Source organism: Falco cherrug, chromosome 2, assembly GCF_023634085.1.
Source record: "Falco cherrug isolate bFalChe1 chromosome 2, bFalChe1.pri, whole genome shotgun sequence".
In the NCBI taxonomy this organism is placed as follows: Eukaryota; Metazoa; Chordata; class Aves; order Falconiformes; family Falconidae; genus Falco; species Falco cherrug.
This window is the reverse complement of record NC_073698.1, coordinates 109491429-109512481: the sequence shown is the minus strand read 5'-3', so window position 1 is coordinate 109512481 and position 21053 is coordinate 109491429. Positions and strand designations below refer to the sequence as shown.

At 39.4% G+C, this 21053-nt stretch overlaps 1 protein-coding gene across 7 annotated transcripts in view; it reads left to right on the top strand.

Annotated features, from left to right (window-relative positions):
* Nucleotides 1-21053, top strand: part of ROBO1 (roundabout guidance receptor 1) — a 650911-nt gene that overhangs the window by 529670 nt on the left and 100188 nt on the right. For all 7 annotated transcript variants that reach the window (XM_055701108.1, XM_055701113.1, XM_055701111.1 and 4 more), the window contains one exon: nucleotides 6914-7071. In XM_055701108.1, the coding sequence (XP_055557083.1) occupies nucleotides 6914-7071 (158 nt within the window). The remainder of the gene's footprint in view (nucleotides 1-6913; nucleotides 7072-21053) is intronic.

Below are 21053 nucleotides of genomic sequence, written 5' to 3'. Positions count from 1 at the left end.
TTAAAAAAGTGTAGCCATCGTTTGAAACGTTCAGTATAGTACTGCTGGACTCAGTAACTGCATAAAAGTGTTGCCTGGATTATGTGGGTGATCTTGTTAAATGACGAAAACAGTAATTTCTGACTATTTATAGCTATACTCCTTCTGTTCCATTTTAATGACTACGTACTGTAGTTAACACCAGTGTTAACCTGTTTTTAACATCTTCCAAATGGAAAAAGAATAATTTAATTTTTTTAGGGAACCAGTTTTTCCTTTAACTTTACATGACAGCATGGAAACTTTTAGGGTGTTGTCTTCAGAAAAGAATATTTCTCATTTATAAATGATCAAGTTTTTGGTCAAACCAGATAACACTGTGAAAGAGTTTAAAAAGGCCTAAAATACATTTTGGTAAAACACATGCTGAATTAAATCTTATCTCATGCATGCTTTTTTTGTTCTTTTTTTTAACTTAATTGGGTGCTATAACACTTTCCTGTTAGTGGTGTGCATGTATTGAAAATTATATTCTGGCATCTGTATAAATCTCATGCCAACAAAGTCTTTAAACGAGGTACCATAGTCTGGTTGATGCTTAAATTAATTATAATTAAAATTAAGCACTTTGTTTGAAGCACTGTTCCAACGGACAAACATTTCATAATATATTTAAATGCCAAAAATATCTGCCGTATCTCCGTAAATTTGAATTACAAGTTCAGTAGGTAGTGGGGAAAGGGAATCATTACTGGTCCTAAATTACAGGAACTGATCTGCTTTTGAATAACAGCTCAATCCTGACTAAGAAATAATTAGTTTATCTTTAATTATGGCTTCATGGGATTGGAACATCTATATAACCTGAACTCCTTTTTTTGTTTTCTTAATCGTACAGCATTTTAAAGGAAGTGCTCATTTTTGTTGTCTTATTTCTTGTATTTTATATGATTAAGGATTAGATGGAAACTTTCAGGGCAGTGGGCCATTAAGGTTGCATTGTACTTTGTTGTTAGCATGTTTTTGTTTGCTGGATGAAAACTTGCTCATTAGCTGAGGTCTGGTTGCTTTCTAAAGCAGTGTGAGGAACAAGCATGTCTTCTATTTATTTCTTTTCCCCCAATTTTGAAGCATATGCTACAATACAAAGAAACATTTAAATTATCTTTATGCTGAAAGAGTGGGAATGGTTGGGATCTCTTCTGTTAGCTAACTGTGCAATACTTTGGCTCTCCGATCTCTAACAAGTAGACTTGCAGAATAGCGTGCTTCGTCTGGGACGATGCAAGAGAGTTAGTGGGAAGCAAGTCGGGATGATGTCTTTTATGAGAATTGAAATGGATTAAGATTGCCTCGATCTGATTATGAAACTGCACCCCAGACATCTTCATTTCCCTCTCTTCCTCTGTTCACTGGGGGACCATGGCTGTAATACCTTAGTTGATGGGGATCCCAGGTATATTTTGGTGCACTGCTTTGAACTGATCTAGCATGAAGTGTCTAGACTAGAACAGACGTTTAATCAAAATTTTCAGAAGATTTTCTTACTTCTTAAGTGATACGACCTATTAAGGCATGACGGTAATTATTGTGTTTCTTACAATTTTTATTTTTTTTTTTTTTTTCACATATTGACTAGAGCTTTCTGGTTGATTTCTTTTTTCTTGTGTCTTCTTTATTTTCTTTGAACTAGATCACAGTTATTTAATGATAAACTTTAGCAATAATCTTTCCTAAATATCTACAGTGTGCATATGCAAAAAAACCCTGCCTTACCTACCTCCCATTTCACCCAGTAGTGACTCCCTACTCTTTTTCATAGTAGTCAATGACAAATTTAAGAAAACAACCACCTGGTGCTGCATTTTGAAAAGCTCTGTTTGGAGTTTATACAAAAAACACTGTCTTTACTTGTCAATAAAAAATTATCCTCAAGTGATTGCTAGTTCCTTTCTGCTCTGGGAAAGATTCTCTGGGGAACGTGCAGTTGTTTTGTTGATTGAATAGTACACCATATAAAATAGTTGCATGAGTGGTTGACTTCTTAAGTGGAGTTACAAAAGTTGCTCTTGAACCTGTTTAGTTCACCAAGCACAGCCGAAAATTGTTCGCAGCACACAGGAGTTCGGAGTTCACACAGCAAGATCATGCAGTTGTCCTGGCTTTGCAATGGCAACAATTGTGATTATTATTCCTTATATTAAAGAAAACCTTACCCACAGTATGTCAGAACTGTAGGGGGTGGTGGTGCATGTGTGTATGTATGAAGATGCTACTCTGAATTTGTGCAGGGGTGAAATTGACCCCTTGGTGACTGAAAGCACATGCTGTACTGCATTACAAAGTATACTTTTAATATATCTTCAAGGGAAATGTATTCTCAATTTACAGTGAGCCTTGACTATGAGAACTGAAAAGAAGAAATGATTTTTTTTTTTTTTTCAGTAAGGGAAGAAAATTTTAAGTTTATAACTTCATGCAAGATTGCCAGGGCCTGAGGCAAAAAACCAGAGCATGTATATACTTTACAACTGCAAAAATAATTACATGATGACTGTCTATGGAGGAATCTCTAATGGATTACATTTTGTTAGCATTTCATTATGTAATGTTAAAGCCAAAATAATTCATAGTAAATGGAAAAAAAAAAATCATGTTTTGATGTATCTATGGCCTGGACCTTTCATGTCCTCCCAAGGCATTCTAGTAAGCATTGGTTAATTTATGAAAGGTCTTGGTTTAATAGACAAGGCACTGTCTTGTAAAGCTGATGGAAGACTGAGGAGTGTAGAAATTACTGAATTAATTTGGTTTTATTATGCAAGTAATGGCCGCCTTTGTTGCTTCAAGGGTGCTAAAAGCCATCTGAGCTGCTATCTGTTAGGCTTTCTTAGAATTATCAAGTCCTTCAGACTTGAGAAGCACTTGCGGTTTATTAAGATCACTTCACTTGATTATTATTTTTTTTTTTAAACCTAAGGACACTTTTGTTTTAGCGTATCTCTTAGCTTTATCTAAGCGATACAATATTCAGCAGTAAGAAGCTTCTTACTCACGGTGAAAACACCCCTTTTATCGTGTTGCAGTGGAACTGTGGAGTAGCAAACAAGCTCTTCGGCACTTTTATGTGCTCCTGGCACTGGGAACTGGATATGTAGGGTTTTTGTAGAAACCTGGTACAACTTCTGTTTCTTCTTCTTCTATGTTCTTCTGTTTGGAGAAGTGGTAAAAAGAGGTACTAATCTGACCAGTGGCCCCAAGCCAGATCAAGTCTCTATGGAAGTAAAAAGAAAAAGACCTTTGACTTCAGCAGAAGCAGTGTCAGCCTAACCACTTACGCTACGTGATTTACTGTAGCTGGGTGGCTTGAGGGCTGCTTGGGAGCACAAGAAGTTGCATCTGGTTATTAATGCCATACTAAGTATAAATGGAATAAGTAAATACAAGGTTTTCAGTGTATGTGAGTAGTATTTTAATGCTCCTATCATCAAAATAATTTGATGTATCCAATTTTGATGCATTGATATTTAGGGGAATTCAGTAAGAAAGCTGTAAGAGAATGCAGGTTAAATTTAAGTTTTGTTAAAAGCAGAAGGGAGGCCAAAGGATTGGTCTTTTGACTTACCTTTCTGAATAACTAAAAATTACATCATTCCCCTTTCTGAAAACATATTATTTCCTCTAGATTTGACCTGGATTAACTTTATAGCTGAAATAATTTTCAGTTTTCCCTAGTCACCAAAGGAAAATATCCCTGTGGTTTGCTTTCTAGTGAGAGAAATTCTTTGTTCTTGGATGTGGAGCATATTTTCTCAAGTTTTTGTACACCAAGCGATAGGTGTGTGGTGTGTTTTGTTTGCTTTGTTGTTTTGTTGTTTTGGGGTGTTTTTTTAATAAACTTTCTAGGCTAGGTCTGTTCAAGAGACCTGGTTCATCCAAGAGAGCGTATTCCTCCAATAGCATCTCGTTGTGGACTAGATGACCTCCCAGAGGTCACTTCCAACCTAATTGTTTTCTATAATTTATTCATTAAGTCCTATAATTCTGTTATATTAGTTTATATTGCTAAAGTGGTAGAGACATTTTATCTTTCAATTGTCCTGTTTCATTGCATCAGTATTTCCTGATGCCAGGGCATCCATAAATGTTAGTAATTAAACTGAAATATATGAAATGTGCTTCCGTATGGAAGAGGATTGGTAAGTTCTGATGATGTCTGGTGAAATCTGCAATACACTTCAGTCTTGTTGATAAACTGATGTTCTTTGGTACATCCAGAAATTATGTCCTGTTTCTAGAACAGTGGTAAAATACTCTGTATTTATTGCTTTTGATTCCCATTGACACTTATATGTCAATCTGGAGCTTTCCCTGTTGTGTATTATGTTATAATGAGCCAAGCTGGACACATAGGACGCGGCTGTAGCTACTGAATAGTAGGGTATCAGAACAGGATGAGTGTACTGGAGAAGAAAAGATAGAAGATATTCCTACTGATTATTGACAGGGCTATTTGTCAATAAGCCTCCAAAATGAAGAACTACAAGTCATTTTTGCTCCCTCCCTTTATTTTAGATTATATAGCATTACAGGAAGTAGGTGTGAGCAAGGTATGTACCTCTGTCACAAAGGAGATGATCCTTTGGCCCTCAGACCATTTTAAAAGGTTTTAACAACCTGAAAGACCTTACAGAGAGGAATGGTTTGGTGGTAGTTCTGTACCTGCCAATTTATAAGCACACCCACATTCCTTAACATCTAACAATAAATCACACCTCACTTTGAAGCGGCATTAACAACCAAACCGCCATTCAGGAGCGAATGCCCATATATCTGTGGTCCGTGGTTTTAGGGATATATTTTTTTGCAGTTGACACAAGATAGTTGCAGGTAGCAAGAATGAGACAGTTTTGTCAAGTTCCCGAGTTCTTTGGTGGTAATGTGCTTTTCCATTACCATATCCTTTGTTCAGTAACAGCAGAGGGGAGGACTGGAATGTTATATTTGTTATCATATTATTTATTTATTTATTTTCAGCTTAAACCTAATGCCACTTACATGGCAAGACTTAAGAATGCCATTATTCTGTTAAACTGTGCCCCTGTACAGTGGTCTGCTGAGCACAGTGTGATGTCTCTCCCCTCCCAAAAAGAAAAATAATCAGACAGCTATTGATAAAATTCATAATGGGTGATTGGAGGGAGCTAGAGTCTGGGCTTAGCCAACTGATGAGAAAGAATTCTAGTAACAATGCTGAAAAAAAAAAAAAAGTTTCTTACTATGAAAACATAATAAAATTTACTTTTTCCAAATGAAGGATGTGGTCCTGGCTGAGGCGAAGGGATGACTCCTAGAGATCAGGAAACATCTTTCTCTCTTTTGCTTGAAGAAGACACAAGGCAAAATGCAAAGATGAGTTTAGCTAAGGGTGCACAAATGTTTGATGTTTTAGAATGTTATCAAAGAACTTGGAAGTTTAATTAGTTTGTTAATTTTTGTCATATATTTAGGGATGGGTGCAATTCATGTGGCCAGTGGCCAATCTTTAACCATAAACCTTTTAGTTACTGGCAAGCTGACCTTGTGTCTCAGAAAGAGAGTGGCAGAAAGCAGTCTCTGCCATGCTTTTTCCTAAGCAGCATTCTACCTGAGCAGAAGACATGCCTTCTTCGCCTGTGATAGGAATCGTAGAATGGTTTGGGTTGGAAGGGACCTTAAAGATCATCTGGTTCCAACCCCCCTTCCATGAGCAGAGATACCTTCTTCTACCAGACCAGGCTGCTCAAAGCCCCATCCATCCAGCCTGGCCTTGAGCACTTCCAGGGATGGGGCATCCACCGCTGCTCTGGGCAACCTGTGCCAGTGTCTCACCACCGCCATAGTGAATAATTTCCTCCTTATATCTAGTCTAAATCTACTTTCTTTTAGTTTAAAGCCACTACCCCTTGTCCTACTACTACATACTCTTGTAAAAAGTCCCTCTTCAGCTTTCTTGCAGGCTCCCCTTGGGTACTGGAAGGCTGCTCTAAGGTCTTGTCAGAGCCTTCTCTTCTCCAGGCTGAACAACCCCAAACCCACTTCTCAAGCCTGGATGACATCCCTTCCCTCCACTGTTGTCAACGGCACCACACACCTTGGTGTCGTCAGCAAACTCGCTGAGGGTGTGCTCAGTCCCACTGTCCATGTCACCAGCAAAGATGCTGAACAGTGCTGGTCCAAATCCGACCCCTGAGGAATGCCACTCGTCACTGGTCCCCCCACTTGGACACTGAGCTGTTGACGCAATTCTGAGTGCAACCATCGAGCCAGTTCCTTATCCACAGCGTGGTCCGTCCGTCAAATCCATGTCTTTCCAGTCTAGAGACTTGTCACATGCAGGACAATGTCAAATGCTTTGCACAAGTCCAGGTAGATGACATCAGTTGCTCTTCCCTTATCCACCAACACTGTAACCCCATCATAGGCCACCAAATTTGTCAGACTTGATTTGCCCTTAGTGAAACCATGTTAGCTGTCACCAGTCACCTCCTTGTTGTCCATGTGCCTTAGCGTAGTTTCCAGGAGGATCTGCTCCATGATCTTGCTGGACACAGAGGTGAGTGACTCCTGTGCTCACACACTAGGCAAACACTAGCCAAGTACCACCAGCGAGGCAGCTCTTCTGTGCAGACAGTGCTATGTCTGTGCCAGCCTTTCACCTCTGTCCCTGTCAGTCACTTGACTTGTATGTTGGAAGTTAAATGAGTTGTATATGGGTTTTCTGTGTTACTCTGTGGAAGTACCATCCACAGATGCCAGATGAAATTCATTAACTGTGAATTGTTCATTAATATAAAGTACCATGAAAGCAGGGACCATTAAAGGCATAAACAAAACAATTGGTTGTAGGTGTATAGTTGGGTAATTTTTTATTTCTTTTTCTTTATTCTTTTAGTTCTACGAGATGACTTCAGACAAAATCCATCAGATGTAATGGTAGCTGTGGGTGAACCTGCAGTGATGGAATGTCAGCCCCCAAGAGGTCACCCAGAACCCACTATATCGTGGAAAAAAGATGGGACCCCTCTAGATGACAAAGATGAGCGAATTACAGTAAGTACAAAAAGTCTTTCAAACAACGCAAAAATTGGGTAATCTGAAATTATTGGTCTCCTTAGCATGTGGGCATCCAGCCACGCTGTACTTTCTAGGATCTGTCCTTTCCTTGCCTCAGAGGCAAGGCTAGTTTGCATTTAGCTTGGAATGCCTCCTCTTGTCTCCTACTGCTTCATTGCAGGGTATGCATTTGTTTGCTGAAGAGGACCATGCAAAACCTATGTTCTTCTCTTCCTCAGGCAAATTAGAGGCTTGTGGAAATTAAATTCGTTAGATTTGTCACTGTCCTATAATTTTCTTGCCTTTTATCCACCTACAAGTTTCTGCAACCTGTAATATCTGCCTTCTTTGGTTGGAAAGAGGAGCTTTAGTGTAGGTGAGACCTTCTTTTGTAATTCTGTTGAAAAGAACCTGTGCGGAAAAGTTGTGCATTTTATTAGAAAGGGTAAGGCTTTTCAGATATAGTCACTTTTCCTCAGAGAGGTGATGGCTTATCCTGCTCTTTCAAATTAAGCTGTTTTCTCCTTAGAGGTGTTGTCATACTCATTTGTTTCTGTAGTTTGATGAATACAGTGCACAGTTATTCAAAAGTATGGATAAAGCATCTTCTCAACTTGGAAAACTACCCTTTTAGTTTTTGACATGTGAAACAATAAGCTACTGAGCCTAGATGGCTGGAAGAAATGACAATGAAAAATGGAGTTCACAAATCATTTACATGCTGCCAATGTGGTGATAGAAAACATCTTTCCATACAGTGAGAAACCATATCATCTGAAAGTGTATACCATATAGGATCACTTTGGCACTAGGAGGATTACTAGAGCAAAACAAGACCAAAGGCACATACAATTCATACACCTCAATTGTGCACTGAAAAGAGGGAAATCTTTTACAGAAGAACACTTAAACCTAAGCAACCTAAGTACAAAATTACCATTTTTGTTTGAGATTTAAATTGCCTGTTGTTCCATTTGGGTTTTTTACAAACAAGACAAAGCTCAGGATTTCTGTGGTTGTGGCATATGCATACATTTAAATTTTTAAGTACCCTCCTGAACCTATCCTGATTGCTGGCTATTAACTCAATTCCTCCAATCATACTTGCTAAGAACTTGCAATTTCCTTTTCAAATCCCCTTCCCACTGTGACAAGTCAATTGACCTGAGATAAAGAGAAGATTCCAGTGGTACTTTTTTTTTTTTTTTTTTTCTTCCCCCAGGAAATGCTTTCTGAACTTGCATTTTCTATTGCTATAGTTTATTCTCTTGAAGGATTTTCAGGTGCTGCCTATTAAGTACGTTTCTTTTGTTATACATGAATACTGCTCTTGTCCCAGCTGCTGGAACAAAGACATACCCAGAACAAAAGCAACTATCAGTGGCTGGCAGTGCCACCTTTATTTATTAAAACTGTGCTTAGGATGGGAAAAAGGCCCTCAGTTTGGTTTTGTTTTCCGGTGATTGTATCAAACACTCACCTACGTAGTATCCTTTCACCGTGACATCTGGTGGAGGAATTATCTTGCATTATCAATTTCTGCTTCCAAAAACAAACACATGAAAATGAGTTTTGATGTAGGTGCAGATATGCAGATATTTCATGTGCCCAAATGAGTGTTTCTTTTCAGAGGTGTAAATTACCAGTGCTGTGATAGCTCGCTCAACTGCGTTCACTTACGTCATATTTGCCTGGCATTGTCTTAAGCAGCACTATTAATATCACGGCTGCTTTCTCACACAGGCAAGAGGCTGAAGCTACATTGTCATGCATATTTGCATCTACTTACAGCTGTAGCAGGATCTTGCCAAGAGGGTAAATACGTATTCAGATGTACATCTTAACAGATTTTGCAGTACCCATCTGTATTATCTTGCTAGTGGCTGGGAGGGGAGACTAGGACCTGGAATGGACAACATGCTAAAGGGCAGATGGGCAGAAAATATTAAATTTGAAACCTGACTTAGAATTATTCCATTTCTGTTAACTTACCTCCTTTAGATCATTTCCATTTCAGTTTAAACAGGAACGTAAGGAATTAAAAGAAGACAACGGCTGAAAGAAGGGTGAAGTTGTTGGGTTCTAAGTAACAGATTTAGTTTTTACATGAAATCAACATTTTATTTTTTAAAAAATACTTTTCAATTAAGTGCTTGTATTTATATATGAACACCTATGTTCATTTGATGGCAAAATTATTGACTCAGGCTAAATTTCAGTAATATATTTTACAGGTATTACCTTCCTCTTTTTAAGCCATGAAATTACCAGATCAGGAAATATCAAACTATGTATGTTGATGTTCAATATATATGTAATGCTACTGGACATTTGCTCAATGAAAACACTTCAGTGGTTCCACTTCTAAAGCATTTCCAGTTGTTTTCATTCTTAAAGGCTTGTTGATCTTTGACTCATTGCCATTTTAAGAGTCTGTACGTGTCAAAGGCTGTTTAAAGCATTTCATATGAATGCTTTCCTGTCTGATGAGATTTAAAATAAACATTAAGATTATACTTTACTTTTTTTTAGAATAAGGGATCATGCTTGGCACCTCTTTTGCAATTAGTATCAATACTTTCTTAAAAAAGGTGGTTTGTCCATGAAGCTAACTTATTTTCAATATATGGAAGCTGGTTTTTTCTCATCTGCAATGATAATGTTGATCTCTGAGTCAGCAGAACTAGGCTTTACAGACTGAGTGTTAAGTCAGTGCCAGAGAAATAGAGGTGGTAGCTTTGTTCCTGACAGAGTTTGAAGCAGTAGATGTAGATAAATAGCAGTTAAATAAGATCCAAGTTAAGGCACAACTTCCTCTGGAATGCAGTAAAAAGAAAGTATTATTTTGTCCTGGTAGGGTTAAGGAAATCAATATGTTTTTGTAGGTGAGATAATAAAAAATCAAAGTAGTCTTTCCATATTTTTGGTCCATTTGTAGGGCAAATAAATGTGCTTTGAAGCCAAATAAATTTATGTGTCTTTCAGCTTATAAGCAATAGTGAATGGAGCAAATAAGAAGTGAAGGTGAGGGTATGGGCACAGCTATCTGTGATGAGGATTATAGGCATTTTCTTTGAGCTCAGCTCTCCCAGTACTGCTCAGTGTTAGGACAAGTCAGACTCAGTCTAGGCTTGCCAGTGCACACGTTTCCACCGGGTGCCCCTGATGAAGAATCATTATCAAAACACTTTATTTTTCTCTCTGCCCTTGAATATGTTGTCTATAAACAGTTTTCTCAGCACATTGGAGCAAAACATGATTTTTCTCATGTGTATTCTTTACACCACAGTATGAAAGCATGTGCTTGATGTGGCTAATCCCTCTCCATATATTACAGATGAAGTGGGAATAGCAGCCTTGCATGTGAAGCAAATGCTTATCTTTAACTTAATTTGTTGAACTGAAAAACAGTTAGGAGGCCAGAGCAGAACTAGTGTGATTCTGTGCTCATCTAGTTAATTTTTCTCCTGGGATTACTGTGGAATCAAGAATCCCTCCTATAATATATATAGCTGAAAAGGAGTGCCTTGGTGCAGAATAGCTCTGATTTCTCACTGCAAGCAATGTAAAAATAAAATGTGCTTTCCCATTTGGGAAATGTCCTGTCTGCGCCAGGAGAGGCTGTCCTGCTCTCTTCTTGGAGCTGAGACAGGGTGGAGAAAGAAGGTGCAAGTTCTCCCCTAGGAGTGAGAGAGAAGGGAGCTCAGCGAGGTGGGGAGGTTCCTCCTGCGCCCAGCCCGCAGCGGTGTTTGCATGTTCGGAATCACTGTCTTGCCGGGTGAGGTTCACAGCCCCACACGTTGCTTGGAGCCAGGATCTAGGCCAGGACTCCAGGCTTGTAGGTAACCTCACCAGGAACTGGTCTGCTCCCAGCCCCACCAGTCTAGCCATCTTCTTTGCATGGCAGCCCAGTGTCATTAGGACATAGTCAGGTGTTTCAGGCACTTCCCTTGGCACGGAAAGCTGTGAGTTTGCATTCCCTTGGGCTGAGGAGGGAGTGCAGTCAGTCTGGTTTCTGCTGACTGCTGCGATCACTGGGCTTGGTCTTGCGAAATGTATTTTGTCTAGATGCAGTTGGCAGGAGCATCAGTGGCTGCGAGGACCATTAGCAGTGCCTTGCTTGGGCACTCACAGTAATTGCAGTGAATGTTGGCTGTGCGTAAGCCTGTGAATACCTCCGGTGTGCCTCCATTCCCTTCTCAGCCATCTTCCTGTTGTGCACCAAAATCTCCCACTACTTTTCAAGCCGTGTCCCCACTGCCTTCCTACCACACACCACTGCAATGGGATCATCTCATCTCCTCATCTGTTTCCTTCACCTCACAACGTGCCCTGGCACCCACCCAGCCTTTTTCTTCTACCTGTCCGGCCCGACTCTGTCATCTGATTAGTGCTAACTGCTTGTGTGGAGGTAACAATTTGGAAGCTCAGATAAGCCAAACCTCCCATTTCATGCCGTAACGTAAACACACTCTTCCTTTGGCTTTGCTGTTAATGTACGTGGCCGGTGTGCTGTGATACGGTATGAATGCGGTGTTCTCTGCGTTAGGCTTGCTCAGAGCCTTCCTTAAGGAACTGTGTTGCTGCTCCATCTTTGTGAGTCCCAAATGCAATTGCCTTTAGATGAGATGCTGACATCAGTAATCTAACCAAGATGGTGGGGCCTTTGAGCATATCTTTAGGCAAAAACTGGCAATAATTACAGGCTCTCAGGAGCGCAAAGCATGCAAAGAGGATTTTGTGGATCTCCCATCAAGACAGGGCAACCTCCCTGTGCTTTTGGATCTCTTTCTCAACTTCTCTTCATATTTTAGGGGCAATGCCTGCATAATTAACCAAGCTTCAGTAAAATCAGGATGCATCAGAGTGCCTGTAATTATCAATACTTTCCCAGTGGAAGAATGTATACATAGCTTGCGTAAGCTCTGGAGCAAGTTGATGTGTTTGAGCCAGGTTTGGAGGTCAGGATTTCATAGCTGCTTCTGTGTCTGCCCCATGACCAGCAGTAGCCCCTGCTTCAGAAAGCTTCCTAATTGTTAGCATGAAATCATGGTGTAGATGGTAAAAGAAAAAAAAGCTATGCATGCTGAACATGAAATTTTAATAGGCAAAGTCTTTTACATATATGTGAAAAAAAGATGCTGATACCTAAAAAAGAAATCCTTTGTAATTGAACACAAAAAGCAAAGCTTTTGCATTGAAACTTTGGTGCAGCACTGTGATTGCAATTTCCCCCTCTTTCATATTAGCTCTTATCTATCATTTATCCTGAATCATCCTCATTTGATTTTTAAAAGGAAAAGGTTGAGAAACCATTTATCTTTCCTTGTTCAAGTTTCTTAGCTTTTAAGATCAAAGTTACAGGATGAATAATGCATACAGGTTTCCATTCCTTTTTTTGTGGTTGTCTTGTGAAATCAACAGTTTTGAATGACTTACACTTTTATTTTAGTTAAGTTGTAACTTGAATTCTTGATTCCTGTTTCATTTCCTGGCCTTTAAATAGTACATCACAAATACGAAGCATTTATTGTGTCTTGCACAATGGTATTTTTACATGAATAAGTGATGAAAATGTTTTCTACAAATGTGAAAACAAAGCTCCTGATCTGCTGCTGTGACAGGAAAACCTTCTTAAATGTGCCATCCACAGGAAGATGTTTTAGTTACTTGCCCAAAAAATTTTTGTTAACGAATTGCTGAAGAGTCTTGGTTCATTCTTCTGGGTGGAGGCCATTCACAGCCTCATTGTGCTTTGAGAAGTTTAAAACTACATAGGTGATCCCAATGTGATTTTGGTCATAACAAGAAAGAAAAAAAGAAATAGAAGATATTACTATGCCTATCTGTCAAAAACAAAAAGAGAAAGGGTTGTTTATATTGGAGGAAGCAGTGGAAAAAGCAGAAATTAATTCCCTATTTAGGAAATGGGCCTTTCCTTCCAAAGTTAAATTGCAGTGGGAAAAATTGCGGAGGAGAGGTGAATCAAGAAAAAGGGGACAAAAATGATCGAATTCACGGTTGTGTGCTGTGCAGGAGTAACAGTCTAAACCCTTTAAAACAGTGATGCTCCCGACACAAACCATACTGTTAAAATGCCACTCCAAATTAATTTTAGATATCCCCATTTATTCTTCTCCCTTTCTCTTTTTCTTCTGGCCTCCTCTCTTTTCATTAATTCATTACTCATTAATCTCTTAACATCTTAATCTCCCCAAATTCCATATTTTAGGTACAGCGCAAAAGAATGCATATTCCTGTAGAAGATGTCACACTAATGGTAGCATTGTGTGTCCTATGGAGAGCTGCATGAAAGAACCTGGCCTGGGCACACAGCACACAAAGCAATGGGGTTGAGGGCAAGGGGGGAACGTGTACTTACAGTTCAGTGTTTTATTTCATTTTAATTGTTTTTCTTTTGGGGGGCAGATTAAAGGGCAAGCAACAATTTCCTATGTGCCCCAGGAGGGTTAGAAAGAGAAGTGTATTTTTTCTTCTGATTCTCAATATGTATTAGTTGCCCCCCAGCAATTTCCTTTCTTCCCAGTCCTTTTTCTTCATTCTGTCTTTCTCTCACTCCCTGGGAGGGTTGGCATCCCACTTTACCTCTCTTTTTCCTTCGACTGCTGACCTCTACAATGGTGGCTTCCTCAAGGATCAAGAGTAGTTTTTGTTAATGAGTCGTACTTCTTCTGCTATTAGTATTGCTTCCTCTGGTGACACAACTGGAGCTGCTGTGAGTTAACCCCAAGCGGTAAAAAAATTATAAGATTGTGAAAAATAATCTGGAACCACACAGCTGTCCCAGGGGATAGTGAGAATGGCTCTAAATCCTGCTGTTTCTTGCTCTTAGTTTTTCCAAGATACGACATTGTTTTTCTGTGTTAATGCTTTAAGCTCTATTTCAGGCTCCCTATGCTCCTGCTGAAGTCTCTCTGCTCTCCAGATTCCAGAAATCATTCAAAATATGTCTTGCGGATTGTCTCTTTTGTTTTCTGTTCTGGTTGTGGCATGTGCTTCTGTGGTCTCCTGCATTATCATCGGGGCACCTTTCCCATCTTCCTCCTCAATTCTCTTTACATGCCTGCCATGCCTAAACCATTTGAGTTTCCACATCTGCACAACCACTCTTTCTGTGTTAAGAGAAAGAGATCTCAGGGTATCTTCCCCTACGCTGCTATTTCCCATGTCATTTTTTTATGATCACAGGCATATCTAAGGTCTTTTCAGTGGTACGTTAATCTTTGATTAGCATTTGTCACATCATTTTTTACTTTTTTTTTTTTTTTTTTTTTTTTGGGGGGGGGAGCGTTGGCTGAGCCTAAAAACCAAAAAAACATTACCTTTTTCTACAGCAGACCCTGCTCATCTTGGAAGGCTGTGAAAAATCTGACTAATAGCCTGAGCTAACAAAAAAGAGAAAACATCGGACATACTTTTATTTTTGTGTTCATTTTCCTCTTTCTCTTTTCATGTCCTATTTGCCGTCTTACCATACTGGCACCATTTTGCAGACGCAGCTCTTTGAGACGGATCTTTTCATCTCTAACACATCCACATGTAGTTTCCAACCCTGACCACAGCTGTTAATAGCAACAGCTTGTATTTCCACAAGCACTGAAGTAAATGTGGATTGAAACTCCCAACCTATTACAAGATTCTCTCCTCGCAGCTTTTTGCAGGTTTGCCATTTTAAAGAGCATAGCTATGCGGACTTTTGTCAGGCAGATGTGAGCTCATTCAGTTCACTCTTTGAATCAACCAGAAGCCATATGGCAGCGGTTAATGTGGCGCCGAGCCTGAGCTAATAAGCCCTGCTGAGAGACAGGCTAGATCGCTCCGGCATGGTATTGTACAAATGTGGCCACACAGCTTCTGTTGCGCTGAGGGTAAGGGCAAAGGGAGCTTGCATTGGCTCGAAGTCTCTCACGTGCCAAGCCAAAGCAAATGGCCTGAAAACATCCACGTGGACATTCCCTTCCTTCTCTGTACCTCTTACAGTCAACCGTCCCGAATATTTGTTTGGGGGACAAGGTGCTTTCTCCATTAGTGTGATGTTTGCTGCAAGAAAATGTTGAGGGAAAAGCCCGTTACTCTAAAGCGTTTGAGTCGTGCTCAACGCCTGGCATTGTTCTAATTGATTGAAATGGCTCATTTTAACCCTGAATCTTCTCTGCAAGGTTGCCGGGTAAAGTGTAGGACAGGGTAAACCATGGACTGGTTCACATTTGATGTGATGTGTCTGTTCAGTAGGTATCTCAAAAGGCTAACATCGGTGTGTGGAATTAGGGGAAAGAGAAGGAGCATCATGATGCAGGGCAAAAGAGTGGGCCGGTGTCAAACATCTGTGGGCTGGGGAGGACACCAGGTTCTGTAGGTTTGTGCTGGCTATCACAGAGACTAGACTTCGCATTTAGGACCAAACTGACCTCCTGTGTTCCCAAGGGCATGCTTGCTGATCGTGTAGCCTATTGTGTGAGGTTATGAGGTTTACAGACTGTTCACACTGACCAAAACTACTGGAATGAAAACGTCATCATTCTGTGGTAGATTTAATGTCTCATCATGGTCACTTAGTTGCTGGCATTTTAAACCAAGCTATTGCTGATCATATTGTCCCTGTAGCTAAGAGTATCTGTTCCTTCTGGGTTTTCTCACAACTTTCAAAAATGTTCCTTTGCATGAGTGATGTGCATTGCTTCATCTACTTTGTCTTCTCGCCTCCTAAAATATTAGGCATTAGACATATGTAACTATTTTCCGGGTATTGTTTCACCCAGCAGTAGTGAAAAGCACACCTTTAATGTGAACTAAGAATGTATTTTTCTGTGCTCAACTTCATTTCACACTGATTTCTACTTTTAAATATAAAAGTAAAGTGAAGATGAATGAAGTTCTTTTGCAGATGCTCTGCGGACTTAAATGGATTTGAAAACTCCTCATTGAGTAAAAATTCTCCACAGATTTCTTTTGTCCCTAGTCATGAACTGATGACCTAGATAGTAAAAGAAAATAAATGCCTGCAGCAAATAGGGTATGTGTTAGATATCTGAGTTTTGAGACTTCCAGAGGCCTAGACATGAGACTATCAGAATTTTCTTGTTAAAATGGCTTATTGAGAGTTTTGAACCTTTGGGACCATCTGAAATTACAGAAATGGAGTCTGTGAAGTCTCCTTTTAAAAAATAATAAAAATCCAGGTGGTTGTTATCACAGACTAGTTTACTTGAGCTATCCAGAGTGTGTAGGACTTTATGATTTGAAGGGTTAGGAGCAAAGGTGATTTATTATGCTTAGAAAGTAAATACTTTGTTTTGGTTGGCTGACAGTCTGGTTGTTGGGTTTTTTGGGGGGATGGGTAAGGGAGATGAGGAAAGGATGTGGGAGGGAAATTATTTCTTCATTCGTTCTATTCTCTTAATGAAAAAGAAACATTTTTGTTTGGTTAGGTTTTTCAAGCAGTCAGGAAAGGAGCCTTTGCTTTTATCATGCACAATAAAGATGAAGATTGCGTTTAGAAAGTTAATTCTTCTCCTCCCCTCCCTTCTTCAGCTGTATGGAAATCCTGCATGTAGACTGTGGACATCCTCCTCTAAGTTAAAAAGCCGTTTCTGGAGACACCGCTCTCCCCAGCCCCTTAGGGACTGCTGTGCTCTGTGCCTTCTCCGCTTCCTCATCAGGAGCAAAAACAACGAGAAGCAAAGCAATAATCAAAGAATCAAGCTTTTAAAGCCTTTTATGAATCTGACACACCAAACTTCAGGACTCCTGCTGGGAAGTGTGCACACTGTGTGCAGGCAGAAAACACGTTCAGAGCAGAGTTCAGTCCATTGCATGTGGGAGTTTGGATTCCTACAGATCAAATGTGCAAAAAAGCACTTGAATTTTTCTGTTCCAAGGTTCTTTCATGCAGATTCACAAACCTATGAGCGTTTTACTTTATTTTTTACTTTATTTACATTTAGTTTATACTCATATAACAGACATTTCCATTAGTAAAACATGAAAGGCCTTTTAAAACACAAATACCCTACAGAAATCAATGTGTTACATGTGGCAAGTCTGTATCAGTGGAGTGAAGCAACCCAGCTCCTCACTGTGTTCACCGTTTTCCAAACACTGAACCCCCCCCTCCACTGGGGTGGGTGTGGGTGTGGGGGTAGGAGGTGGTGAAAAAGAAAGTACATTTTTGTTCTTGAAAGCCTCTAGTGGACCTTATAAATTTGATCGTTCTTGGCATTTTTGATGTTCCTAGTCGTTTGCACACTGCAGCAGCCACATGTTGTCACTTAAAATCTAAATATCGGATAACTGCTAACTGAGACTTTATTGTGTATCGTGCTTTTTTTAGGAATTAGTTTTGTAAAGTAAAAATGACACTAACTCTAAAAGCATGTTTAATAAAACCTCAACAATCTATGTGCTGAGTTTGCACATATTCTTTTCTCATAATCAAAAGAAAAATGTAAAATAAAAATAGTAGAGAACAGTGCCCATTTTTGGAGCCTTGAACAGATGTAAGTGATTACAGCTTCTTGTTTGGTTTGCTTTGATTTTTTGGTCTACTTTTTGAAAGTTCTGTCAACTTCATTTTTGCTTATTTCACTTTGTTTGGATAGTTTTGCCTTACTGAGTTTCCTGTGATGCTTCTGGTTATATGAAAAGTCTAGTCCAAATCACAGCACTTCAAAAATAATAATTTTTCAGTTCTTGGGTTTCCTCAACCCAACAGAGTACTTTTCTCTCTCCAGGTAATCATATACTCACTAGTACTGCCAAGTTCAGATATTCAGCATGTGCAGTAGCGTGGGACTAACACAGACATCGCAGGGTGTTGTTCCAGACTCCTGTGTAATGTTATGCAGGACCAAGTCTGCTGTCTTCTGGTTGCCCTCCTAAAAAGGGAAAGAAAAAACAGCTGCTTGCTTTCCTAACCTAGCTGTGGGACAATTCTTGCTAATACTCATGCTGCATTGAGCAATTGATCTTTTTTTTTTTTTTTTTCCTCTTGAAAAATAGTTACCTAACAAGATACTTATGTGGCACATGGTCACATAAAGGCTGCTCTTTTATTTAACATGGAAGTGTGGGTGGTTAGTTATACTTGGGTCTAATTAGACTATTATTCTTCAAACTCAACTGCTTTGCTTTTGCCTCTGTCTCTGCTGCTGCGGCTGTCAGTTGTCTGCTTGCCTCTGCAAGGTCGCCTGGTCCTGGTTGCATGGGGGACAATAAATTACACGGAGGTAAGAGGGGGAAAAGTGAGTTCTTTCCCCCTATATGTTAAAGAGAGAATAAAACCCACAAACCTTCCAGCAAAAATAATGCTGTTAAAAAACTAAAACTTGAGAAACTGAAATGCCTTCCAGGTGTATACCTTGAAATTTTTTGTGCTACATGGAATATATTTCATTTTGAAACTAGCCATAGAGATTTATGCTTACGCAACTTTGTCTTCCCTCACAAATTGTGAAGTTTGGTTGCTTGAACAAAATTATTAAGACTCAAGATCTCTTAACTGTAAGCTTGTGTATTTTATATCACGGCTTTTCCAAGTGGCTGTGCCATTCAGAATGCCACATTTTTGAAAGCAAAAGATGTTGACATGATGGGTTGGACTCCCTCCACCACAGCCCACATTTCGGACTCTGCAGATCTTGCTTATCCCATTCATCTGAAATCATGTGTCTCATATGACTACTTTGAACTCTGGTGTTCAGTTTGAGCATTTCTCTTGGAATAAGACCTGACACAAATCAAGTAGGAAAAAATTTGGTTGCTCAGGGTAAAGTGTTGCCATAGAAGCTGTAGGTATCTGATGAAGCTGTTTTATGGTTCATGGTAGGTATTCCAGGAATTAAGTGGTTCTGTTCTCTGGCAGACCTGTATACTGAGTAGAATTAAAGATGAGCTGTCATTACCACGAGACTATACAGTCATTGCAACATGATTTTGAAAAGTGAGCTACAAAACATTTTCCTACAGAGAAAATTATTGTGTAGTAAAGGAAAGATTGCCTTGAGGTAGAAAGTCAGCAAGCTAAGCAAAGCAGGTTGCTGGGCTGCTGCAATCTTGCTGCGTGATTCTGGGCAAGCCTTGAAGCTGTTCAGTACTTCTTATTCAGCATTTCTTGAGCTGTTGGGACTGAATTCATTCATACGCGTAAAGCAGCCTGACACTGTTGCAACAAAGCTGTGTTGTGCGCCTTTGCCAAAGTGTTACTACATCCTAAATCATGAATAGACTCTTTTTTTGTAGGCAAACCAGTATTGTAATAGTCCCATTAAATACTCAGGCCATGCTCCACTGTAGGTGCTTCAGATTGCATAATACTTGCATGATCTAGCCCACCTACAAATATTTTGAGATTTTCCTTATAATAAAAGTAAACATCACTTTACCATTTCAGTTATCTGCTGAAGTGTCAAAGTGGTTTTGAAGTTAACTGTCCCTTGTATTCAAGGATCTCAGAAGTTTATAATAAACTAGGAATGTCTTTACAGTAGGTAATTTGCATGATTATAACTCCTGGGAAATTTGCATTGATAGTGACTGTCGTTAGTATGTTTCATGAAAATACACTTTGCACACATCCTGAACTGTCAGTGCGAAATTCTGGCATTAATGAAATCAGTATATTACCATTGTCTTCGTTGGACTAATATTTCACCCTTTCCAAGAAAGTATATAGTATAATTTACAGCAAGGGAGAAGCCCCTTTTTGAAGTGCTGAATGAGTTGACATTCTTCATCTTTTTGTTGCTGTTGCTGTCACTGCTTCACGTTTTGTTGTTATTGGCTTGTTTGTCATTAAGTTACTTTCCTTTTGCCAGCTGGAATTTTATGGACATACTCCATATTCATTCTCATTTTTGTCCTAATGAGACTTTCTGCTTAGAAAATGTCCATGTTATATGTCTTGCCGGTGTCTTTTGCATTTGTCATTCTTAAATATTAGGAATTACCCAACTGGAGGTGGCAGCTGCTATTCTGCTTTCGTTATCCAAAATCACAATCTTTGGTGGTAAAAGAGGTCATGTATTATATCTGTTATTCCTGAAGCTGAATGTAGGTAGTTGTAACGGGTTTTTGTTCAGTAGGAGGAGAAACCTTAACTTTAGCAATCTGGACATTTTAAGTAGGACATGGGGAAATAACTTTTTAAATTTGCAAAGAGTCGTTGGAGCAACCAGTGTAAATACACCTGTGAGCCTGCTTTTCTAATTTTTTCAGATTCAAAAAGAGAACACAACCTTCAAAAATGTTCACTTTTAACATTTCAGCTTTTTAACTTTTAACTTTTAACATTCACAGTGGCAAACTGTGTTCTCCCTATGTTTACCCATCTTAACCAAGGCCATTTCTTTTACTACTATAAATATAAAGTTCAAGAAAAAGGCAGTTCTTCGTCTTTGAAGCATATATGCTTTTCAGACTGCAGTGGCAGTCTTACTGTGCTGCCCTGTCAGTGAGTCTCAAATTCACCTTGAAGGATCACCCCAGGGATGTCAGCTGAACCTCTGACCCTTCTGTTCTGACTGTCACCAAGGTTAGCACATCTTTACAGCTTGTGATGCTCGGGATACCTGTTCTTTTGGAGCGTTTATCAGCCTACACTGTTTCTGAGAACTTAAACAGAAGCCTCAGTCTCTCATTGCTTTTTCATAGGAGTGTGTTTTGTTGATTTTTGAGAGTGAATTATATTTCTTCCTAGTTTTGTGTTTCCCTAGATGGGAAATTTTAAAACTTACAGCTTTACCTCTTTTTTCCCCTAAATGATTAAAATAAAAACTATATGACCATAAGCAAAAATAAAAAGATGAGGAAGCATTTCCTTTTAAATACAAAATGAGCAGATTCATACCTGAACTGTTGCTTACAGTACTACATAGCTACACAGTGCAAAAAAGTGTGTGGGGACAGACATCATTAAGTATTGGCTTTGTGGAGTAAGTTCTAGCTACTTACAGGTTAAGGAT